At 39.4% G+C, this 26749-nt stretch overlaps 1 protein-coding gene across 1 annotated transcript; it reads left to right on the top strand.

Moving 5' to 3' along the window:
* On the top strand, positions 2158 to 22134 carry HACD1 (3-hydroxyacyl-CoA dehydratase 1). The gene is made up of 7 exons (XM_018057156.1): positions 2158 to 2466; positions 12554 to 12671; positions 12854 to 12872; positions 12953 to 13041; positions 14553 to 14674; positions 19342 to 19520; positions 21960 to 22134. Exons 1-7 carry the CDS (start codon positions 2210 to 2212, stop codon positions 22040 to 22042), a joined length of 867 nt encoding a protein of 288 aa, XP_017912645.1. The 5' UTR covers positions 2158 to 2209; the 3' UTR covers positions 22043 to 22134.

The raw sequence follows: 26749 nt of genomic DNA, 5'->3' as shown, positions 1-26749 counted from the left end.
AGCAAGGTGTAAGGTAAGGGTCAAGCATTTCCTTTTTTTTTTTTAATGTGGTACCTAGTTGTTTCAGCACTGTTTGTTAAAAAGAATTAGCTTTGTATCTTTGTTAAAAATCAGTTGACTATATGTAAGGGGCCTGGACTTGATTCATTGATCTGTATATCTAACCTTGTGCCTATCACACTGTCCTGGAAACTGTAGTTTTATACTAAGTTTTGAAAACAGGTATGTGCATGTTCCAACTTTGCTTTTTTACACATTTCTGTATAAATTTGAGTTATCTTGTCAAATTAAAGAAATATTCCGCTGAAATTCGCAAAGAACTGACAGTTTAACAATTTGAGTTCCAATTCATGAAGCTGTAATACTTATTTATTAGGACTTTCTCTTGATTGTGATTTATCATGTTCAGGGTACAGGTCTTGCATGTGTTTCGTTGAATTTATCACTCTATATTTCATGGTTTTGGATGCTAAGTATTATATAGTGTTACTCTAAATTTCTATTTACTGATTTTTGTAACATTGACCTTGTATCCTACAACTAGTTCCAGTAGCTTTTTGGGGTGTGGATTCCTTAGGTTTTTCTAATAATACAATGTTGTCACTTGTAAATAGTTTTATTTATTCTTTTCCAATGTAATAACTTTAAAAACACTAGTTCATAGTTTTCATCAAACTTCGACAATTTTTAGCCAATATTTCTTCCCCAGGCACACCTCAGACGCCTCCTCCCCTATTGCAAGTCTTGCTCAATTATGTCTAAGTTCCCTGTATCAGGCTGGAAGTGCCACCTGGGTGGCCCATCCAGATCAGAGCCCAGTGTGGAACAGATCCAACTTTGGTCTCTCTGGTCTTCAGATGCTCCTCCCCTCCCTGAGGTCTGGCTCAGGTTCCAGGTAGCTGGAGAGCATGCTCAGTCAGTCCTGCTGGACTCTTGCAACCCTGGTGGACTATAGCCCACCAGGCTCCTCTGTCCATGGGATTTTCCTGGGGAGAATTCTGGAGTGAGTTGCCATTTCCTTCTCCAGGGGATTTTCCCACCCAGGAATTGAACCCAGGCCTCCTGCGTCTACTTACTGCATTGCAGGCAGATTCTTTACCACTGAGCCAGCAGGGTAGCCAAGAATGACCTAACAAGCAGATCGGTTTCCTTGGCCCGTGCAGCATTTCTTTCATTGGATGAACCGAACCGGGAATTGTCCCAACACTGATAACACTGATTTGGGGTGACTCAAACTGTCAGGCCTGTGAGTGGTGTACATGAACTATTTCACTTAAATCTCACAACGACCCCACGAGGTAGGTTTTAAATTTATTCTCATTGAGGAAATTGAGGTACGAAGAGATTTTAGTTTCCCAAGTTCACACAGCTACTAAGACTGGTGGAGCCACGAATTTGGGGGTTGAATTTCAGTAATCTGACTCCAGAGCTTGTCATCTTAACTGTGTGCTTTAGGAGGAAAGAGGAAGAGCTATCAGGAGCATGTGTATCTGGAGGAAGGGTTTTTTGTGTTTTTGTTTTTTTTTTTTGAGGGAGATAGAGTGGATAACAGTGGGATACTGTTTCCTGCGGGAAGGGTTCTTGTTAGCTTTACAGCTATAGATTGCCTCTGTCTGTTCAAACTTTTCTCCTTTGATGTCTTGTCACGCCCTGTTTCCCCCTGACTTTCTGTGTTCCGCGTACACTGCAATCAGTGCCTCCACTGGCTCCAGTGGAATCCACGCAGGTGGGGCGATCCGACTGCACCTCCCGCCCCCGAATACCTGCTCCACTGGCCGTGAAAAGCGAAACAGGGTGAAGTGGGTGCTCCTTCTCCAGAATCTCTTAAGAATGAGTCTTTGGCGGGAAGATACCTAGGCCCCTCTCCACAACCAGAAATTTATCTTACAAACGTCTTGGGCGGGGCAGGGCTACTCCAAGTCCAGGTGCGTTTAGACTCCGTGCACTAGCAAGGCTCCCGTGCACTAGCAAGACTTCCCCCGCGTTTCTAAGTGGAGGTTCCCCAGTCAGTGAGGTTTCCCCGGTAGCGGGGCAACAGATCGTGACCAGAGGCTCCCAGGACCCCCGCGCCCCCGCGCCCAGGCCGGGAGGCCAGGCCCTCGCGCGGCGCGCGCTCCCGAGGGCCGGGGGCGGGGCGGCGGCCGGGGGCGCCCGCTCCTCCCACTGCGGGCGGCTGGTCTGGCGGCGCCGAGCCCCCTGCGCGCGGCACATGGGGCGCCTGACGGAGGCGGCGGCAGCGGGCGGCGGCGCTTCAGCGGCGCGCTCGGCCGGGCCCCCTCCCGCTCCCCTTCCCCTCTCGTCCACTTCCCCCGGCTGCGCGGCCGCCATGGCGTCCAGCGAGGAGGACGGCACCAACGGCGGCGCCTCGGAGGCGAGCGAGGAGAGGGAGGCGGTGGGCAAGCGGAGGCGCCTGGGCTTGTTGGCCACTATCTGGCTCACCTTCTACAACATCGCCATGACCGCGGGGTACGTGCGCCCAGAGGGGGCCCTCCCGCGCCGCCGCGCCCCCGACTTTGCGCGCTCTGCTCGCTGGCGGAGCGTGCCCGGCTCCCGGGAGGGGCGGCGAGGGGCCGGGTGCGCGTGCGCGCGGGTAGCGGGTGGTCGCGGCGCGGGGGTGCTTGCGGCGCAGGAAGGGGGCGCGGGCGGCGGTCGTGGGGGGAGGGGCGCTGCGCCTCGGAGCTTGAATGGAGCGGGGCGGGGGGGCCGGGCCGTGCTTGCCCGGCATTGCCTAATACGGTGCACGGCGCGCGCTGCGGCCGCGGGGCGCGGGCCGGAGGTTAAGTATAGACCTGGGCAGGAATGCGGGGCCGACCCGCGGGGGAGGCGGCCCCCGCGGGCGCCGCTGCCGCCGCTGCTGGTGAAGAAGCGCGGAGTCCCGCCACCCCCGAGCCCGGAGCTGTCCGGAGAGTGGCCCCAACCCTCTTTCCCGGTCGCCGGCCCCTGGACTGCACAACCTCGTGCTCCGGATCGCTGGGCAGTTTGCTAACTGTTTCTGTCTCTGCGATTTTTTTTTAAGTAATAGTGCGCCCGAGAGCTTCTTACCTGGGACGATTTTCCAGATACCCTGCGGGATCGGAGCGTGGGACTGGTGTCCAGGATCTGTGGCTCCGTGACTGATACTCTGTACTTTTATTTCTGGCTTTGAGTGCGATTTACAAGTTAAAGTTACACAATGACTATTATAGCTCTGCAAAGAGCTGCCGCAGTGACTTTTAAAAACCTGCTGGGAAATGCTCTTCCATTTCTAAATGGCATTGCCTTAAAAAAAAAAAAAAGCTGTTTCCGTTATCCCACGAAGTATTACTAACCTCTGGAAATGTGGGGGGAAAGCTTAATATCGAAAACTTTCTTTAGAGCTTACAGAAAAATGTGATTGACCGAGATTTAAGAAATGATTTGAGACAGTGCTGAGTACTTTTGTGCTTAATGCCTAACGAGGACTCACTGTGGGGCAGGCGCTGTGTCCGTCCATCTAGGTGTAATGTGTCATCATTGGTCCTCTACGACTGTGAGGGGTGCATGATGTTACATTTGATAGAATGGGAAACTGAGGCACAAATCGATTAAGTAACTTGCTCAAGTTCACACAACCAGTAAGCGTCAGCCTTAGACTTAAGCCCAGACAGTTCGACTCCAGAGCCCTGCTACTTCTGCTTTCCACTCAAGTTTTCTAATCTTGAAAAAGAAAACTAATTGATTCACAAGCTACTGGAGAACAGTTGGGTACCCACTGTGTGCTACAGCCTGAAAAAAATTGTCTCTTCTGTGCTAGTCTCATCCAGTTAATAAACACTGGGGAAGCCTGCCGTTTATTAACTTGTCTGCGGTCCCTTTCCTTTCCAGGCCACTTTCCCTTTTGAAGGCCGAGTTACCTTTTAAAAAAATGAAGATCAATGCATACCTCCAGTTTAAAGCCTTCAGTGACTCTGCATTACCTCCACTGTAATGGAAGGGATTTAGGCTGTCATTCAAGGCAATAGCTGCCTGATTACTCTTCCCAGTCTTATTGCTTTTGGTATCTCCACTCACTCAACTTTGCCCTCAAAGCACCCTGCAATTTTATTTTCGCGGTTCTCTCCGTCTTTGCTCAGGCTGTTCATCCTGTGGATAATATTCCCTGTGTTCCTGCTACTACTTTTAACCAAGTCACCTCTTTGAAGTTTTCTGGGTGTCTTACCCCACCTGGAACAGAGTTAAATGTTCTCTCCGTTGTGTTCTCAAACTTCATTCCTGACCTTCCTACCTGGCTCGGCAAAATCACTGCTTCCCCAGAAAGTTGTCTCTCAGTTGTTCAAAGGCAAGGGGAGCAGAAATGGAATAATCCATGTAACTAACTCTTTGGAAGCTTTCTAGAGGCGTTGAGATTTGAAGAAAGAATAGGATTTGCATATGTAGAAGGTGGCTATTTCAAGTGAGATGAGTTCTGAAAATAGGCATGAGATGCAGTGAAGCTTCCTGATTTAATTGAAGGGACATAGTGCAGACATTGTGCAGATGAGGTTGGCAAAGCTGTGCTATTCGAAGTGGGACACACGTGTACATTGAGTGGTTTGGAGGTTCTTTTCTTTTTTTGCCCGCTTTTTTTTCCCCCAGCTTTTTTGAGTTGTAACTGACACCTAACACTGGGAGTTTAAGGTGTACAATATGATTGCTTGATGTATTACTTGGTATATGTATATATTATAAAGTGATTTTCATCATAAGATTAGCACATCTGTCACCTCACATAGTTGCCATATTTATTTTGGAATGGAGAACATTTAAGATTTAGGATCCTAGCAACTGATTTTTTTAAAAATTGAAGTTTAGTTTGCAGTGTGGTGCCAATCTCTGCTGTATATATGCTCTGTAGCATAGTGACTTAGTTATACATATATGGACATTCTGTTTTTATATATTCTTTTTCATTATGATTTATCATAGGATATTGAATATAGTTCTCTGTGCTATACAGTAGGACCTTGTTTAGTCTATATGTAATAGCTTACATCTGCTAATGCAGAGGTTCTTTTCGTTTATTTGCTTGGTTTTTTCACTTTTAGAAGAACTTTGGAAGGTTTATTGATTTTTTTGGTAATAGTTTTGAAATCAAACAATATCTGAGAAATGAAATTTTTACAAAACTGTAAAAAAGAAATTGCCTAATTCTATAAGCTCAGCATGACTTTTCATTTTTCCTTGTAATGTCTCATGAGAGTAACTTTGTTCAGATTTTTACTCAAATTGCCATACTCAGGCAGGCCTTCCCTGGCTGTCTTCATATAAGTAGCAGCTGCTTACAAATCACTCCTTATCCCCTTTGCCTGCTTGATTTTTCTCCATCATGCTTGTTACCATATAACTGTATGATGAATTTTACTAAATCATCTTGTTGCTTATTGGTCTGCTTCTCAGACCCTATACAGTGTTAGTGCCGTGAAACTCTCAAGAAATATTGGTTTGGCCAAAAAGTTCGTTTGAGTTTCTCCATAACATCTTGCAGGAAAACCCAAAGGAACCTTTTGGCCAACCCAGTATTTGTTGAGTAAATGAATGTACTGATAGTATAGAGTATTGTAGTTACAATATCTACTTTGTTGGATATTCAGTTTTCATGCACTATTTCACCAAATATTTCCATGTAGTTTTCAAAATTACACTCTTTCATGGTTATGTAAAAGTGAATAGAGTTGTTACACTGATAGTCCAAATCATGACTCTAATGATATTATCCTTTAATTTGTTTCTCTTGAATTACTTGTTTAGGATGAATTCCCAGAGTAGAACTACAGGATAGAATTGATTTAGTTAAGTAATAATGTAATTAGGATTTTTATGGTACTTGTTCATAATAGATGCTTGGCTAGGAGTATTTTCTCTCTCTTCTTTTTTGTTTTGCCACACACACTTTTGAAGCCTGCATGTATTTATGCATTGTCTTAGGTCAAGTGAGAGACAAAAGCTAAATATTTTAGGCCCTGTGCTTGGAGAAGCGTTACCAGGGACATTTATAGATTGCAGTGAAAGACGGGATGAAGTAAGTGTTCTGCAGAGGTGTCATGTCTGTAGGTAGGGAGAATCAGAGAAAGGTGTTATTTACTTGGCAGGGCTGAGGAAGCAGCAGGAGTTAGTGTTCAGAGATGTGACACCACTTGACATGCTGTTGGGGTGAAAACAAGTGGGTCTGAAGCATAGGCTGGGACAGAAAGATGGACCGGTAACCTGCCCCTTCGCGCAGGCCTGACATGCTTCCCTAACATGTTTGGATTCTAACCTGTAAGCAGTACGGGAAGGTGATAATTGAAGGTTATGTTTTCACCCCTTTTAGCCAGGTAACCTCAGATAAGTTCCATAACCTCTCTGACCCTGGGTTTTCTCATCTGTCAAAGGAACAACACAACTACTTTGCTAGATTATTACAAGGAATTAAGTGGATATGAAGTGGTCGACAGAGATGCCTGACACATAGTGGGTGTTTAGAAATGATAATTGCTATTCCTAGTGGTGAATTGAAAAGTGCACTTTGTGCAGAAACTGAGATAATCTCACTGTGTACACAGTGTATGTTAGCAGAGCACCAGACTCAAGGTTCAGGCATGTACGTTTCACAACATGTTAAGTAATAGACATATATTTTATTCCTGGGGAGGATGAATCCATGTGTGGATCTGTGCCAGCTTTTTTTTTTTTTTAATTGGAGTATCGTTGCTTTACAATGTTGTACAACAAAATAAATCAGCTATATGTATACATATATCCCCTCCCTCTTGAACCTCCCTCTCACCCCCCACCACCCCACCCCCCTGCACGCCACCCCTCTAGGTAATCACAGAGCTGGGCTTATACTGCTGGGCTCCCTGTGTTATACTGCAGCTTCCCACTGGCTAGCTATTTTATACAATGTAGCATACATATGTCAATCCTACTCTCCCAGTTCATCCCCCACCCTCTGTGCCCCCAGGTCCACACTCTTAGGTCTGTGTCTCTGTTTCTGCCCTGCAGATAGGTTCATCTGTACCATTTTTCTAGATTCCACATATATGCATTGATATATAATGTTTGTTTTTCTCTTTCTGACTTACTTCACTCTGTATGACAGACTCTAGGTCCATCTACATTGCTACAAATGACCCGATTTCATTCCTTCATTATGGCTGAGTAATATTCCATTGTATATATGTTCCACATTTTGTTTATCCAGCCATCTGTCAAAGAACATTTATTTATATAAATTTATTTATTTTAATTAGAGGCTAATTACTTTACAGTGTTGTAGTGGTTTTGCCATACATTGACATGAATCCACCACAGGTGTACATGTGTTCCCCATCCTGAACCCCCTTCCCACCTCCCTCCCCAAAGAACATTTAGATTGCTCCATGTCCTGGCTATTGTAAATAGTGCATTTTATCCATTCAAACCACCCAGTGTCTTCAACAGATAAAGTTTTCGAGAAAGAGAAGGGAGGAGAGATGAAAGGATAGATGGAAGGAGGCAAAATGTATAGATTGACATAGTCACAAAAGACATAGCAACTAATTACAGTGAATGAATCTTATTTCAGTCTTTTTTTTTTTTTTTTTTGGCTGTATTGTATATGAGATCTTGGTTCACCAATCGGGATCACTCCCAGGCCCCTTCATTGGCAGCACTGAGTCCTAACCACTGGACCACCAGAGAATTCCCCCAATTATGATTTTTAAAAATTCTGAGACAGTTGTATCTTAACTCTGTTTTGTGACTGAAGAAGTTCTCATTCAGATCTTCACATGGGATAGTGGTGTTTTGGTTCTGTTTATGGAAAATAAACCTTTGAGAAATACATCCTTAAGCATTTATCAATCATATTATAGGATGTATGAGATTTAATTCAGAATAATCAGAGAGGAAGGCTTGTGGGGAGAGAAGTGAATAGAAGTCTGGACGAAACAAAATTATTTGTAAGATGATGCTGGTTGGGTCTTCCTGTGGTCCAGTCGTTAAGACTCTGTGCTTCCACTGCATGGGGCACAGGTTCAATCCCTGATCAAGGAACTAAGATCCCACATACCTTGTGGTCAAAAAATCAAATGAATTTAAAAAATTTAAAAGATGATACTGGTTGAAGCAGGGCAGTGGCAAACAGGGTTCATAGTACCATTCATGCTCTCAGTTCAGTTCAGTTGCTCAGTTGTGTCCAGCTCTTGGTGACTCCATGAACTGCAGCACACCAGGCTTCCCTGTCCATCAGCAACTCCCAGAGCTTGCTCAAACTCATGTCCATCGAGTCTGTGATGCCATCCAACCATCTCATCCTCTGTCGTCCCCTTCTCCTCCTGCCTTCAGTCTTTCCCAGCATCAGGGTCTTTTCCATTGAGTCAGTTCTTTGCATCAGGTGGCTGAAGTATTGGAGTTTCAGCTCTACACCTTTCATTCATGCTCTACACCTTTGTATATGTTTGAAGTTGTTCATAAAAAAATTTTTTAAGTAGTGTTGAAATTTTAAAAAATAGGAGATATAGGTGTAGATAACCAAGTTCTTAAAAAAGCAGGTGGTCTCCAAGAGATAGTAGGAGAAAAAGAGGCACCAGAAGACATCTGGAAGAGAGAGCTCCACCTTCAGTAAGATTTTTTAGGGTCATCACAGCCATAGCACGTAAGAAGAAGGAGTTGAGTGAGTGCCGTAAGGTGTTTAGGAAATGATACATCTCTCTCCTTGCTGCACTGTTGTGTTGTCTCCACTCACTGGAACTATGTCTTATCTCTAATTCCCCAGGACCTAGCACAGTACCTGGCGTAGCAATAAATGTTGATGCTGAAGCTGAATGAATAAATAAATGAATCAAGCACGTAAGAAACCTTCTACATGTGGAACACATGTTTATATTTTCCAAAGAGAGTGTTTTGTTAAGGACTGAAAGTGTCTGGGTTCATATTTGTGTAATTGATAGCTCTGAAATATTTTTTAAGAAAACTTTCCAGAAAAGAATTCCGAATTGTAGAAGCTCTAGTGGCTTCTGGAAATCTTTAAAATTATAATGACTCAACTGATGGGGGTAGCAGTCCAGGGTTACTTAAATGCAGGCCCTGTAAGAGAAATTTTGATCCTCACCCTTTGTGATGGAGGGCTTAGGAGGTGAGAATGGATTAGTTCAGATGAGCTTCTGGCTGTATTTATTGAAAAACAGGTGAGAGGTTAGCATAGATGGTTCCATGGTCCTTTATAACCCTAGAGTGTTCATATCTTTTATTTCCAACAGGTGAGTGGTGGTATTCTAATACTGTACTATTAATAGTTGGTACAATACTGCCACCTATGGGACAACAGTAAAATGTGTTACTGTTAAGGATGCTTGGATTTTTATATCCTGTTTTTTAAAATATAGAAAACTTATCATCTTGATGAATCTTCTGATGAATTCTTTGGTAGTGTAATAGTTTTTGTTTTGCGCGTGTGGTATCTTCCTGGTCCAGGGATCAAACCCGTGTCTCCTACATTGGCTGCTGCTGCTAAGTCATTTCAGTCGGGGCAGGCGGGTTATTTACCCTGAGCTGCCAGGGAAGCTCTGAATTAAAACAACTTATGAAGCTTGTTTTCTTACTAGAAGTCATATAAGGCCTTGGAATTGAGGATATTGAAAATCATAACATTTTACAACTGGAAGGTACCTAAAACATCCTTCAGATGAGCACACTCAGATGAAACCAGCACAGGACTGAGTGTTGGGTCCAATGTGGGGTGAAACCATGAGCTGAATCCAGGAAGCCATGGTGTAGTAAAAAGAGAACAGCAATGGGCTTTAAGAGACCTCCACCATGAACTTACTCTAAGCCTTAGGGTAAGTCCTTAGATGTCTCTGCATGGTGATTATCTTGTATTGAACAATGGCCTTCAAACTTTCCTGATAGCATACTACTATCAGCTGAAATATCTGAGTGTAACACTCTGTATAACTTTAAAAATTAGTGCAATTTAAATACGTGTGTTTTTATGATTAGCTAGTATCCCCAGGCTGGTAGCTTAACTGGTAAAGAATCTCCCTGCAGTATAGGAGACCCCCACTTGATCCCTGGGTTGGGAAGATCCCCTGGGTCGGGAAGATCCCCTGGAGAAAGGATAGGCTACCCACTCCAGTCTTCTTGGGCTTCCCTGGTGGCTCAGATGGTAAAGAATCCACCTGCAATGCGGGAGACCTGGGTTTGATCCCTGGGTTGGGAAGATCCCCTGGAGGAGGGCATGGCAACCCACTCCAGTATGCTTGCCTGGAGAATCCCATGGACAGAGGAACCTAGTGGGCTACAATCCATGGGGTTGCGAAGAGTTGGACATGACTGAGTGACTAAGCACAACACACCAGGTACAGTGTATACTTAGGGCCCGACCAGTACAGCGGAGTAGTTGACAAGCATAGGCTATGAGATGCGTGGTGGGTTTAGGTCCCAGCTGACTGGCCTATGGCCCTTTCTCCTATTTCCACAGCAGTGAAATAGGGTAATAGTAGTTGCTACCGCATAGGGTTATGGTGAGGATGAAATATTAATATGTTAACTATATATATATATATATAGGACAGTGTCTAGAACATTGAAAGCACTCTAAAAGTGTACTTGCTATTACTTCAGTACTTCTACATTTCAAAGGTCTTTGTGATAGTTTCAGACATTTGCCTGATTTCATGGCATTCTCACTAGAAAGTGGTTGATCTTTACTCATTCTGTGCTGAGGAGGGAGCATTCCCAAGGTTGAAGTACTACTGTTCTACTATTTTCTCACTGTTCTGTTGAATCTGCTTTTCATCCCACTCAATCAGTCATTTCTTCATAGGCACCTTTAAGCCATTTGTCTATTTTATGAGTGCTTTTTAATTAAAAAGTTAAAACTGTGTAATAATTTTTTAATTCATAAATCCATTTAACTAGTCACTTTGAAGACCACTGTTTCTAAAAGCCTGGGGCAGCTATTCATTTCCATGAGTGTGTTATTAAAGATGTTTAAAAGTTACAGGTGATGCAACTTTTTTAAACTTCAAAGTGCTTTTGTAATTGCAATGGAAAAAATGACCTCTTATCAGGGACTCTTGGAGATTGAGTATCTGACTGGTGAGAAAGCTGGTGTCCACAGGTTTGATTTGTGTTTGTAAGTACCATTAATTCACCACAACTACATTTAATGTATAAGTGGACAAAGGAGCTGAGTGGGCTACAGTCCATGGGGTCACAAGAGCCAGACCCAATTTAGTGGCTAAACCACCACCAAGTTGAAAGGGGTGGGGATGTGCATTTTTTCTTTTTTGAAAATGAACTCTTTTTAAAAAAGTGTAGTTGATTTACAATATTAGTTTCAGGTGTGCAGCATAGTGAATCAGTATTTTTATAGAATATACTCCATTTGAAGTTATTATAAAACAGTGGCTGTATTTCCCTGTGCCATATGATATATCCTTGTTCCTTGTTTATTTTATGCATAGTAGTTTGTGTCTTTTAACCCCCTATTCTTGTCTTAATCCCTCTCTCCTTCCCTTTCCCACTTGGTAACCACTAGTTTTAGAATCAGGCTTGGGGCTTCCCCTGGTGGCTCAGTGGTAGAGTCCGCCTGCCAATGCAGGAGACATGGGTTCAATCCCTGATCTGGGAAGATCCCACATGCCGTGGAACAACCAAGTCTGTGTACCACAACTACTGAACCTGTGCTCTAGAGCCCGTGCTCCACAACAAGAGAAGCCAGTGCAATGAGAAGCCTGTGCACGACAACTAGAGAGTAGCCCCTGATCACAACCAGAGAAAACCTGCATACGACAATAAAGACCCAGCACAGCCAAAAATGAAAAATAAATAAGTGAATAAATAAAAATGTTTATAAAGGTTATAAAAGCAGGTTTACATCTGACCTTCTATATGTGTTCCTTCTGCAGCACCACAATTGTTTTTATTTAATGGAAATTATAAAAAACATTAATGGTTCTTATTAATGACTTTTACTTATAACTATATATTTGTATAAAATGCATATTTATGCACATACAGCTCTTTACATCAAATCTTTATATAGTTATGAAAGGGACTTTATAATGACTTCATTTTTGGTAGAGAAACCTACTTCTTCAGTCTGTTAGTTTATCTGCTGAAACCAAAAATACAGTGCACACTGTTTGACATTTGTGTGTAGCTGATCTTGAATCCGGACTTCCCTGATGGCTCAGTTGGTAAGGAATCCACGTGCAATGCAGGAGACCCCAGTTTGATTCAGGAAGATCCACTGGAGAAAGGATAGCCTACCCACTGCAGTATTCTTGGGCTTCCCTTGTGGCTCAGCTGGTAAAAGAATCTGCCTGCAATGCGGGAGACCTAGGTTTGATGCCCTGGTTGGGAAGATCCCCTGGAGACGGGAAGGGCTACGCACTCCTATTTATTTCCTTAAGGAGTCAATGTAAAAATGATGTTTGTCATTTCTTCCTGTGGGTTTTTGAAAATAGAATAATGAACTGAGCATATTAACATGTACATGCTAGTACTGTATAAGTTATGACATATCTTTTCAGGATTCAGGAGACTTCATTCTGATAGAGCTTTATAAAATGCTTTTTTTTTCCTCTAGGTGGTTGGTACTAGCTATTGCCATGGTACGTTTTTACATGGAAAAAGGAACACACAAAGGTTTATATAAAAGTATTCAGAAGACACTTAAATTTTTCCAGACATTTGCCTTGCTTGAGGTAAGTTTTCAACGATGCTTGTTTTTATATCATATTTATTTGAAAATATGTCTGTTGGAGCAGAATCAGTCTTATTTTGCTTATTACTTACTCCCCATAGATTCACTTAAAACCAGGTGACAGGGATTTATTTTATGCTATTGACATGTGATTTTTTTGTTTGTTTGTTTGTTTGCTTACAGATAGTCCACTGTTTAATTGGTGAGTTTTTTTTAAATTTGATTTTAATGTTTGGCAGAGATTGCATTTGGGGCAGTGGTTGACTTGTTTTTCTTTTTAAGGAATTGTACCTACTTCTGTGCTTGTGGCTGGGGTCCAAGTGAGTTCAAGAATCTTCATGGTGTGGCTCGTTACTCACAGTATAAAACCAGTAAGTGACATGACACTCCATCTACTTGAGCCAGCAGGAAAGCTTTCTTATTAACAGGAACCCAAAATATTAACCTGACTATATTTCAGGAAGCAGAACCCTTGGCCAAAGAAGGGTTGGGTTTGGATGTAAGTGGGATTGTACATTGACTTAGCACTTTCATAGAATGGCTTTGAAACACCAGCAAACCCCCAGACTGGCATTTTTATGGCCATAATATACTCTCCTGTGGAGTTTTGCAGTTTTTAAAATCAGTGTTCCTCTGCTCAATGTTATATGGCAGCCTGGAAGGGAAGGGGAGTTTGGGAGAGAATGAATACATTTATATGTATGACTGAGTCGCTCTCCTGTGCACCTGAAACAACCACAGCGCTGTTAATTGGCTATACTCCAGTATAAAATAAAAATTTTTTAAAATAAGTAAAATAAAATGAAGTAAAATGTTCCTATTCTGTCACGTAGTGAAATGAGAATTTTCTTTTCTGTTGAAGTTGTGTGTATTGTGTTTGATTATGTAATTGAAGTTGTCAGTATAAACAGTTCCTTTTTCCTCATTTAGCATCGAGCATTGTAGCTAGAGACACACAAAGTTAATCTAGCTCTGTAGCTCTGAATACTTGGAAAAGACTCAATTAAAAGTAAGAAGAGTTAAGGAACTTAGAGAAAAATAAGCTTGCTACTTATTGAAGCATGACAGGAGAGAGACTCCAGTCTAATTAATGGCTTAAAGCCTTTTAGACAAACAAACACCATGTTTAGCATTTCAAGCCATTGGGCCTCTTAAACCCATGACAGAAGCATTTCCCACATGGGCCCTCCTGACCTTTTTGACAGCCTCTGGAGCCTCCTGTCTACTTGAGGACTGCTCTCTGGCCTCCTCTCCTTTCCCTCAGATGCCTGGCTTGTCCTATCTGCTTGTGGTGACACATAACCTCCCTTCCATGGCCTGCTGGGCTCATGGCCTCCAGTCTGCATGGGGACAGATGGCTGACCTTCTGCCCTTTACTGCTCTACACTTCAACCCTCTTGACTAGAATCTTTCACTCAGCTAACTCAGTCCGCCTGATCCCTAACCAGTGCCTGCCATACAGATGGCAGTGGACACACATGTACACGTATAAAATCAGGCCCTCATTCAGATTGCCTTGTCTTTTAAGAGCAGGAGTCCAACCGATAAATAAAAGAGATCAATCAAATAAAAAGAGATGTTGTTCTGGACAGTGCGTACAGGTTCTGAGAGGCTGATATTGTCCTGGGTTGGTTGAGTTATTGGCTGTAACAAAAGGGGACAGAGAGGACCCAGTAGAAATTCAACCATTCCTCTGTTAACGGCGTATTTAAATATGATGTTGGTAAAGACCTAGGTAGTGGTGACTGCATTGAGTTGTCTGTATTGCATCTTTCTAACCCTAACTCTCCATTATAACAAAAGGCACATAGTAAATAATGAAAAAAAATATTCATGGAGAAAGAAGTTCAATGAACCTGTGACTTTCTCTGTAATTCCGCAGATCCAGAATGAGGAGAGTGTGGTGCTTTTTCTGGTCGCATGGACGGTGACAGAGATCACTCGCTACTCCTTCTACACATTCAGTCTCCTCGACCACTTGCCATACTTCATTAAATGGGCCAGGTGGCGATGATGTCTTGCAGTTTATCTGCTCATGGTGCTGCGCATGTGTGTTTTGTGTGCTGAGCTAACACAGAAAATTAAAATGTATGTCTTAGCCGTGTGTTGCTAGCAGGCTGTCGTTTTGGATATTAGCAGTTTATAACTTGCATTCTAAATGCTTAATTTAAATGACTAGGGAACAGGTCATATTAACCCATATCTTGAGTGAAAGCAGTGCCAGACAAATTATGTTAGTATCCTTAAATAAATTCCAAACTGGTCATTCATTTTTCCTTGAAAGCAAGATATACATCTGTGGAATTATATTAAATCAACTCTTGACCTAAAATACGGCATTTTGTCTGATTGACTAAAATTTTCTTTTTGACAGCTCACAAACTCTTTATTCTACAAAACAAAGTTAGGAAAATAAACTAAAACACTAAAACTATAAAACAGGCGAGCTTTAGAAACAAAATGGATATTAAAGAAATTATTGGAAACTTTCAGCGCCTAGAAATTTTTTTAACATGATAGATTTTTCACTGAATTAAATACATAATGTTCTTGTAATTGCTAAAAGTGATCCTTACATCAATCAGTCATTAACTTAATATTCAACCTGTCATATCCACACTTTTAGTATCTTGTATATACAATGTCAGCTTTGTGTGTGTATTAAGTAGCAGAGACAGTTTTTAAACATCATCCTTATTTGGAATTGTATTATTTGGAAGGAGGACAACATTTATATTTCAAAGGTTCTAAACATAGCTCTCCCAAAGCAACAGTTTTTAAAGTAAAATATATTCTGTCCTTTTTAAAGTTTGCATTCTTGAGCAGCTGATATTTTACAAAGTTATTATAAAAATAAGACTGCTCTTTGGAGAACAAATCACAAACCAGCATAGATTTGTTCATTTCATTCTCTACATACTTATAATCAGAAATAACAGTAATAATAATAAAATACCCAGGTGTGAGGAAAACAAAATCTCTATCTTCTGATGCAAGAGAGAAAAATAAAACGACTAATAGGTCTGAGAAACACTGGGTAGGGAGAAATGTAGGGAGGCTGTTAGGGTAAGAGATGTTTGTCTCATATATGGCTATGTATTGGATTGGCCAAAAAGTTCATTTGGGTTTTTTGCCAACCCAGTAGGTAGGTAGGTAGATAGATAATAAATAGATATTAGTAGATAGATGAAGTATGTTAGTTGCTTAGTTGTGTCTCACTCTTTGTGACCCCATGAATTGTAGCCCTCCAGGCTCCTCTGTCCATGGAATTCTCCAGGCAAAAATACTGGAATGGATAGCATTTCCTTCTCTAGAGGATCTTCCTGACCCAGGGATCGAACCCGGGTTTCCTGCATTGCAGGCAGAGCGTCTTTACCATCTGAGCCACCAGGAAAGCCCTTAATAGATACATGGATGGATAGATATCCCACATAAGTAGGACAAAAGAGTTTGATGGTATCTTCAGTCTTTAAATTTTTAAAATTTAGCTACAAAAGTAGTATGTTTTCATTATAAAAAACACAGTTTTTAGTCTATATAATAAACTTTGAAAGTTCTGTTAGTATTCCTACCTGATCGCCCTGCCCTCTCCCTGGAGAAAGTTGGGAGTTTACCATCCAGACTTTTTCTTATTAACAATGGGAACACACAGATGTGAGTTTTTGAAAAATAAATGAATGACATGATACTTGATTTTTGTTTATATGTTGGAGCTCTTGTTTTCTTTTTTAAATTGGTACAGGTCCATTTAGAGCTTGCTGTCTGTCTCAATGCTGCGTCCTATTCCATAGGATGAATGACTCAGTTCTCTATTGCCAGAATTTAGATTACTTCTGGTTAGGGTTTTTGATTACCATATACTAAAAACCTAACACTTTATCTTAAGAATAAAAACTTAAAATTGTCTATATTCCCCTTATAAAAGATAATCACTGTTAATTATACTATCAATATATATCCTTTCAAACTTTTTTATATTCTCTAGCTCTTTTTTTGTAGCTTACCATTTTGTATATAAAGTGAGTGAGTGAATGAAAGTCGCTCAGTCATGTCTGACTCTGTGACCCTATGGACTCTACAGTCCATGGAATTCTTCAGGCCAGAATACTGGAGTAGGTAACTGTATCCAGGGGATCTTCCCAACCCAGGAATTGAACCAGGGTCTCCTGCATTGCAGGTGGATTCTTTACCAGCTGAGCTACCAGGGAAGCCCTTGTATATAAAATAAGGCTTTAAAATTATAATATGAGCTTAAACATTTTATCTGCTGAAGGTTGCACTACCATTTATAAGCATTTGGTTGGTTTTATTTTTCCTGTACCAGAAAATTTAATCACTCTAGCAATTGGGGCTTTCACAAGATTAGCAGTTTGGAATGTGGCTGGATGCTAATCCCAGTATGTGAGTCATTGTCATTTTGCATGACCTCAAGTCTTTCAGACCCTCCAGCACCTTTGAAAAAACTAATTCAAGATATAGTCTCTTTTTATTTGCTATATTTATAAAATTTGTGGAAGGTAATGGTCTTTAATATTTTGTCTGCCTTTTAGAATGCATTTGCATGTCTTGAATTTCTGGAAAAGTTCAAAATTCTACCATTGCATGCTTAAATTTGCTGTCAGAAATCCTTTGTCAGTTGCCTTAATGGTAAACAAGTTTCTGTAAAATCTTTCAACTTTGAAATGCATATTTTAACATAATATATCATGTCAGTTCATCATAATCATGAATAATTAACTTTTCATGTAAAAACTCATAAAGATCCCAAACTCCTATAGGTATTTGCCCACCTTATTAAACTAACCTAAAGTAGCATTCAATGTTCAAATGCTGAAGCCATTCTTAAATAAAACTTCACTTTAAAAATGGCTTCTTATTTATAAAGCATTGCCCTACTATGATGATTTGGATATTTGGATATGATTTGATTCTCTTTATTTGTCAAAAATGTTCTTAGAAAAGCTCACTGAATAGATAAATGTATATTGTTATGTTTTCATACTGATTTCTTTTTATTTTCAAAAATGCATTCCCTTAAAAAATTTTTTGATGACAATTGGGAATCTGTAAGGAAGCATCATATCTTTTTTGGAATATTAGTTAAATCTCTCATGCTGCTGCAAAACTTAGAGAATTGGTGACATACAGCCTTTTTAAAGTGCAAATAAAGTCAAATAAATTATGTAATTTCTCCCCATTTCATTGAAAATAATTACTGTTTTTATGACTTTAACATACTTTATTTTGAGTGATTTTTTTTCAATTAAAGAATAGTCCTACCCAAAAAAAGTCATCTGAGAGCCACACAAAGTTAAAAAAATACTTAAGTTTGAATGTCTTACTTGAGAAAGGAATATAAAATGTTCAGTTATGTGCTTTTAAATTGAGATAGGAAAAGACTGATTTAAGTGATATACACAGAACAGCACAAGGCTGATGAGAACTGTACTGTGCACAAGGCAAGGAAGGGGCATGCAGGGACTGTTGAAGAATCATTCTTCTTTCTTTACCCGTTCATCTATTTTGGCAAATAATTCTGTCTTTCTCTGTCATCTCTTGTCTTTGCATACATATCCTTGACACACAGAAGTAAGGCGACTTTTAAGTTGTCTCCAAGCTCCTTCTGTATTCACACATTTGACTTCTCTTTACAAGTATGTCTTAATCCCAACAAAATGATTAAAATCCAGATCAATTTGCTTGCTTTCTTTTTCCACCAAAATTTTGACCTTAGCTTCTGTGGTAACTATTATAGAGCAACTGACTTGGAGAAAACTGATTTTTTTTAAATGGAGAAATGTTATTACCTGGGGTGCTTGAGGCTGCCCTGTTGGTCCACCAGTGGAGACTTCACAGGGTGCCTCTAACTATAGGCGGAAGTGATGCCAGGCACTTGCAGGCCCAGTGTGTGTGAGAGGACGACCTGCAATCCGAATGAACAAACTGTGATTTGGATTTTGACTAGAACTTTCTCAGCTCCATTTTAAGTAATCTAACTATTCCTTTAATATGCAGATTCAGGAAATGACCTGTCTTCCTTGTTTTATCATAAAAGCAATTTTAGACAATATGTCGGTTAGCAGTTATTGATGATGCTTCAGATGGTTTTTATCACTTTTCTAAAATAGGAGTTTCTTTTCATTAATAACCACAAAGGGTTTTCCGAATGCCTCCAAACAACTATTTTGGCAGTTTCAAAATTTAGATCTAAAATTAGAATCATAACTCACTTTTTAAAAACATAGCATTGGATCAACAAATGACTAGCTGCAGGGAAAAAAATCAGTATGATTCCAGGTGCCCAAGCAGTTACTTTTATAATACCTTACAATGCTTATATTTACTTTACAATAGACTGTAATAAATACTTGTATTATTTATCATACTTAAAAATCAATCATTGACTTTAAAATTTATAGTTAAGTCCTATAAAGTAAGTTGACTTCTTACTTTATTAAGATCTTGCTGTTTAAAATGGGAACTGCTAGAAGAAAAAAAAGTGATAATAATTAAATTACTAAGTGAATGATTAAAGTAGAAAAGATTAACCTTGTATGTGAGGTTAGTATAAGTATATAGGAAGGAGAATTTTTAAACTTAAAGTAGTAGCAAAAGAATTATAAAACCCAGTAATTATTCTAGAAAAATAATTCTGATTATTCTTTCTCTAGATATAATTTTTTTATCATCTTATATCCTGTTGGAGTTGCTGGTGAACTTCTTACAATATACGCTGCCTTACCATATGTGAAGAAAACAGGAATGTTCTCCATAAGACTTCCCAATAAATACAATGTCTCTTTTGACTACTATTATTTTCTTCTTATAACCATGGCCTCATATATACCATGTAAGTATGTATCTATTAGCACTCTGATGTAGCCTACGCTGTGAAAGTGCTTCGAAAGATGTCAGAAGATTGACATATATATACCATGATGTATGAAATAGATAACTAACCAGAATCTACTATATGCACAAGGAACTCTGCTGTGCTCTGTGGTGACCTAAAGGGGAAGGAAATCCAAAAAAAGAGGAGATTTATGTGGACATAGATCTTGTGATACAGAGCAGACTAAGTCAGAAAGAGAAAACCAAATATTGTATATTAATGCATATATGTAGAATCAGTGGTACCAATGAACCTATTTGTGGGGCAGGAATAGAGAGAGATGGCAGACATAGAGAACGGACTTGTCATATGTTTTTATTCCCTGATCCTTTCTCTTCTCAGTCTGACTCTCTTCTTTGTCTCTACCAGAACGAGTTCAGGGGGGCTCAGGGATGCTAAGCCTATAATACTTGTTTCTTCCCCTGATTTTCCCAGCATCTAGTGAATGGCAGCACACATGGAGCAGAACCACATTGTCCCCTGATACTTACAGATTCAGGTCTTGAGTTCCCTTTTTCTGCACAGTCACCAAGGCATGTCTGTGAAAACCCAGGGTCCAAGAGATCATGGTTTGAAACCATGAAACCAGTAACTTGTAAGAGCTCATTTTCAGGTGTCCTGTGAAGACTGGCCTTTGCCAGTAGCAGCTTCTCAGTTTATCAGGCTGTCAGTTACCTGAGACCCCACCTTCTGCTGGAGGATCAGTCAGTCAGCAGGGGATGTTTTTCACCTGATTAATATTAGTTTTGATGTTGTTGTTTAGTCTGTAAGTAATGTCTGACTCTTTTAAATGCTTTGCCAGTTACAAGTATAAAAGTATATTTTGAGCACTTATCTTAGCACTCAAAACAAGTCTGATCTAATCAGGATGTTACAGACGTATTTGCAAAACTTGGTCAGTTATCTTTAAGTCTACATTGCCTGAATATATTTAGACTCTTAGATATAATATGATGGTTACATTTATAAAGGTGGATAGTACCTACTTAAATAAAAAGTAGAATCTTTCATGCATTTTGGCTCCATTTGTGCTAAATTCTGTAAGTACTTATCCACAGTTCCCTGAGCAAAATATTCAGAGCTTGTTTTGTCATTAGATTCATTCATTTTGGTTATTCTGTATCATTTTCAGATGTATTTTGACATTTGTATTATTTATAGCTGATGTTAATTTGCTCATCCACTAGCATTTACCCTATAATTCAAAGTACTGGTTCAAACTGACTCAAAATAATTCTCCAAATTCGACAGGGTGGATAACCGTTTGTTTAATTGACCTAATACATGTGCATTTGTGTGTTTGTAGATAACAGACCACCCTTATGCGCAACCAGTAGGGGTTTTTGCTCTGGGCCCACACTGATCACTCTTCCACACAGGACCGCTTTCCTTCAGTTCACATCCTAGAAAGCTGGAACCATGGAATTTGCTACCCAGATGGCACTGGGCATGCATCCAGGGACTGCCTTGCTCTCTTCCCCAATCTGTTCTCCTGAGGGTTAACTGTGTCACCTGTGTGCACGTCCTTGAGACAAGGGGAAGCTATTTGGGAGGTGGATGGATGCAGCTGGGTTGTGTGGGGTTGGACATCCACACACATGTTCCTGAAACCCCTCATGACATAGGGCAGCTGATAGAACACAGAGAAGGGGCCAGGTTTCTTTGTGCCACACTGTTCTGGCACAGTATTCCTAAAAGTTATAGAAATCTTCTTTTTTCTTAATCGGAGTTTAGTTGCTTTACAATGTTGTGTTTCTGCTGTACAGCAAGGTGAATCAGCTATACATATGCATATATCCCCTCTTTGTCACCACAGAGCATTGAGTAGAGTTCCTTGTGCTATACAGTTGGTTCTCATTAATTACCTAATTTATACATAGCAGGGTATACATGTCAATCCGTCTTCTGGTTTATCCCACACCACCCCCCGCCTTGGTGTCCATATGTTTGTGTCTCAGTTTCTATTTTGCAAATAGGTTCATCTGTAGCATTTTTCTAGATTGCACATACATGCGTTAATACATGATATCTGTTTTCTCTTTCTGAATTACTTCACCCTGTCTGACAGTCTCTAGGTCCATCCAGTGTTACAGAGTTCTCAATTCAAACATGGCCTTCCATGTCATTACAAAGATATATTTAAGAAAATATTTAAGTTTGCTAAAAAAATTGACAGTTTATGGTATTAAAACATTTAGGCATGTGGTACAGGAGCCTCCATTTGTACCCTTATGTCTGAGCCCTTATGTCTGAGCTCAGGGCATCTGAGCCCTGTAATGATTAGGGTGGTAGCCATGGTGCATGACGGGCTTGCTCTCAAAGATCACCATGTTTGAGAGGCTGCAACTATAAAACATTTCCAGCAAAAGCTTACCTTGTTCTCTTTTCTCCATTAAGTGTTTCCACAACTCTACTTTCATATGTTACGTCAGAGAAGAAAGGTGCTTCATGGAGAGGTGATTGTCGAAAAGGATGATTAAATGATCCCCACAACAAGGTGCTTTTTCCAGAATAACCAGGATTACTTGAGTCCAAGTTTTAATAACAAGAATAAACAACTTGATAAATATTGCGGGTTGTATTATTTCTTAAACTATAACTTGGGGCACGTGGTATTTGCCAGTATTTGTCTTCAGATTGTGCCAGCTCCATTTGCTACAAGTATAAACTCCTGGGTAGGTGATGATCATCAAAAAAAATAATTGGGTATATTACCTGGGGTGGGGGTGGGGCAAAAGCTTCAGTAGTTTTTAAGTTTCACTAAGTAATTTTTGCTATATAGGTTCAAAGCTTTTAAAATCAATATTTAAAAATTAGTTTAATGATTTAACGTTATAATGCCTGCCAATGATATTTGTGTGATATTTATAAATGAAACTAAGTACAGAATTATAATAACTTGTTAATAATGTATTGGCATTTCTTGAACCCAGGGTCTATTTCTCTGAAGTATAACAGATAGCATTTTTGATTAATAACAGCTTTTGGAAACGTGGATATAATTTGCTAGGATAAATCTTTTGATTTAGATTTAAAGTAGCCATATAAAAGTCAAAAATATTCAAGAAGATGTCACAGTTGGAAAATAGTCTTTAGAAATATGTTTAGGCCATTGAAATTACTGCTGCTGCTAAGTCGCTTCAGTCGTGTCCGACTCTGTGCGACCCCACAGACGGCAGCCCACCAGGCTCTCCCGTCCCTGGGATTCTCCAGGCAAGAATACTGGAGTGGGTTGCCATTTCCTTCTCCAGTGCATGAAAGTGAAAAGTGAAAGTGAAGTTGCTCAGTCGTGTCCAACTCTTAGCGACCCCATGGACTACAGCCCACCAGGCTCCTCTGCCCATGGGATTTTCCAGGCAAGAGTACTGGAGTGGGTTGCCATTGCCTTCTCCTGAAATTAGTGCTAAAGCACATTTATTTTCATTTGAATTGACTACTCAAGGTCAGCCTTTCCAACTGTAAGGATTTTAACAGATTAGAAAGAATATGTGTATACCTGGTTTCACTTGTAAAAAGAAAAATGATAATATTGAGTCTGATGGTTACATTGGGAACTCTGGCTGAAAAAGGCTGCTCTATACTGTGGGATCATCTAATAAAATTCATCTTGTGATACACCTTTGTGGTACTTTTTTAGGATATGATCTAAAATAGACTTATTTTATTCTGAATTTTGTTGACCAGTAAAAAGTCTCATAATTAAGCTTCTGTCTACATGTTTAATAGAAAGATACACTGAAGATAATCTAATCATGCTTTAATTCTTAAGTATATCCTTTAAAAATTTCCCCTCTAATATTAAAGTATATTGCTTTCCTGACCTGTTTTAAAGAGAATTTTAAATATGTGACTTTAAAAAAAAGGAATTTTTTGCTTGTTATAGATGTGTAGGTATAACTTTGGCTTTAATTGTTCTGTATTGTTTCCATTTATAGTTGACATGTAACTTTTCACTTTTCAGAATTGCTTGTTTTGCATTATCACTTCCTCTTCAAATGATTTCATGTGGAAATTTGTAGTTCAGAATAGTTTTGCAAACTTACATCTTAGATAACTTGATTTTTAAAAGGTGCTATTTCTTTTATTACATTTTAGTATTTTCTCTGTAATATTAGGTTACTAATTTTCAAAAATGCAATGTTCATTCTGTATTTATTTGACTTTGATTGTTTTTATCTTGAATTTTTATATGGAAGAAATTTTCAGGGACTTTTCCCCTTTGGTAACATAGTATAAGAAGTTCACATGTTTATCCTGTTAGATGCCTGTCTTATGAAAAGTATTTTCAGTCTTCTTCCTAAAATTTGCATTAATTCACCTTGTACGCCTAACCAGCAGATTTAATACTCTTTTTTTTTCCCCTTAAGTGATGGAATATCTTGAAGTAGAAATTGTGATCAACTTTAATAAAAATGCAATACATCAGACTATTCAGAGACTGTTAATATGCTCAAAGTATGCCTAAACTTTAGATTTAGTTTATCTTCGGGATCTTTTATTTCAGCTAATTCTCAGCCATCTTTTGTGTAGAAAATAAAGTGTTTAAATGGTAATTTGATTGCAATAAGGAGAAATATTTGAAAGTCCTTTGCACTTGTCTCCTGTGATAGAATCTTTTTTGGAAAATCTCCCAAAGCCACTATAACATTCCTTTGAGTATGCACATCAGGCTTGAATCAAATAGATTTTGAATTCAGTCCTGAAGATTTTGGATTTGACAAACCATGTACCAAGAAATTTTGATGCCAACAACTTCCAGTGGGATTTCACATTCCTTACAATTCTAGGTTTAAATTTTTCATAGCTCTACAGTTTAATATATCACACAATAATAGGTATAATATGCATTTTAAAATTTTTCCAGTCTTTTTTTTTTTCAACTTTTCATGGTTCTCAATTTGTTATTTTTGTTGTTGTTCTTTGGCTATACCATGTGGCACGTGGGATCTTAATTTCCCAACCAGGGATTGAACCTGCGTCCCCTGTAGTGGAAGCACAGATTCCACACAGATTCTTAACCATTGGACTGCCAGGGAAGTACCTCAGTTTGATATTAATAAAGCAACTTCCCTAATACTTATAACTTAGTTAAAAATGCCAAAATAAATATTAAAGGCTTTTGTTCTTTGACATCTGTAGGATCTCAGAAACATTACATCTTCAGATTATTAAGCATCTCATTATTATGCCACTATCTCATGGTTTCTGGTGATATATCACAGAAGTGATATGATTATGCAATAATCCCTTCCCCTCCTCTCTGCCCCCAAGAATATTTGTGCTCATTGTGTGCCAAGGACTGTTTTAGGGAATTAACATCTTCCTCTTAGCATACGTCTGTCTAGCCAAAATACACAGTGAACCTCTGACATAATTACCAGGTCAGATTGGTTAGAAAATCACACTGTGGAATGATTACTTGTGCTTTAACAAAACTGAGTGCATAGATAACCTGATGTGGCAGAGTTTATTGGCTTTTTAAGAACTTTTTATGTATGTTGAAGTATAGCTGATTAACTAGGTTGTGATAGTTTCAGGTGGACAGCAGAGGGACTCAGCCATACATAAATATGTACCCTTTCTCCCCATCCAGATGTGGCAAGGTTCTTTGTTACTCATGTGTATAAGTGTATCAGACTGCCATTAAATAGGTAATATTCTGGTTTAAATTTATTTTCAAGCCCTTACAGATATGCAGCTGTTAAATCATCAAGGTGCGACACTGAAGGAAGAATAACTGTAAGAAGCAAGATTTAAATGAATGTGTAAAATGTAGACATATTTTCCATCAATATATACATAGATCTGGAATATACATATATATACGATAAAAAGAGCAACATAGTTTTGTAATTTCCAATATGAAGGCATTAAATGAAATTGAAAATTCAGTTTGTTTCGTCTAAATCTATGAAACAGATAGATATTTGTTGTTCCTCCAGACTGGAAGCTTAAAAATATGTTCTTAAAATTTTATCTTTTTTTCCAGTGTTCCTTTTTCAGCTTTTAAAAATACATGGTTCACTTTTTGTTTTGAAAGAATTTCAAACTTACAAGAAAGTTGCAAGAATGCTAGTCTTCACTTGAATCCCTACTTGTTAACATTTTGTGATTTTGTTGTAACATTCTATTTGAAATATTTTGTGAACCGTTTCTTCAGTGTATGATCTTAAGAACAAGGGCATTCTCTTAAACAGCCACAGTACGATGACCCAAATGAGGAAATTAAAACTGACAGAATATCTAAACTACGAAGTGAAAGTGAAGTCATTTTAGTCGTGTCCGACTCTTTGCAACCCCATGGAGCCTGCTAGGCTCCTCTGTCCAGGGGATTCTCCAGGCAAGAATACTGGAGTGAGTTGCCATTTCCTTCTCCAGGGGTTTTTCCCAACCTGGGGATTGAACCCAGGTCTCTTGTGTTGCAGGCGAATACTTGACTCTCAGAGCCCCCAGGGAAACCTAACTAAACTACAGTCCTTCAAAAACCAAGAGGGAAGTTCTGAACATATGTTGTGGGTCAAGAGCCCATCCAGGTTCCGGCACTTCCTTTAGTTGTCATCTCTTCTTGTCTGGAATGATTCCGTGGCTTTTCTTCATTTCATGGTTTTAACATTTTCAACAGTACAGGACAGTTGTTTTGGAGAAAGTCTCTCAGTTTGTGTTTGTTTGATATTTCCTCATGACTAGCTTTAATTTATTCACTCTTCCACAAGAATATCAATTTGTCCCATTTACTGGTGATACTAACTTTGATGTTTTACGTGATTTGTTTTTTCATATTTTGGTTGCAGAGTAACACATAGGTCTTTTTGGTCTAATTCACTGGAGTTTGGCTTTGAAATGTGGCATTGGGATTTTTTTTTAACCTGATTAATATGCCTTGCTCTGATACATGAAGATTGATGTCTTTTTAAGGGATTAAAAAGTGCTAAATGATTTTTACACATGGAATTTCCAGGCGTTTTATGAAATCAAACTTTATGTTGATATTTAAGCTCCTAGACTGTAAAACTCTGTGATTAATTAATATACTTTGGTTTTGCTTACAAGTTCTTAACTACAGTTTCTGTTCTACTTTATTGTATACTCTTACCATGATATTCTGCTTTACCAAAATGATACATAATGCAAGGTTGAGCATGCTCTGGAAATACATTTTGGGTCTTCCTTGGAGGTACAGTGGTTAA

The sequence above is a fragment of the Capra hircus genome, chromosome 13 (genome assembly GCF_001704415.2).
Source record: "Capra hircus breed San Clemente chromosome 13, ASM170441v1, whole genome shotgun sequence".
Classification (NCBI taxonomy): Eukaryota; Metazoa; Chordata; class Mammalia; order Artiodactyla; family Bovidae; genus Capra; species Capra hircus.
This window is presented reverse-complemented; position numbering and strand designations above follow the sequence as displayed.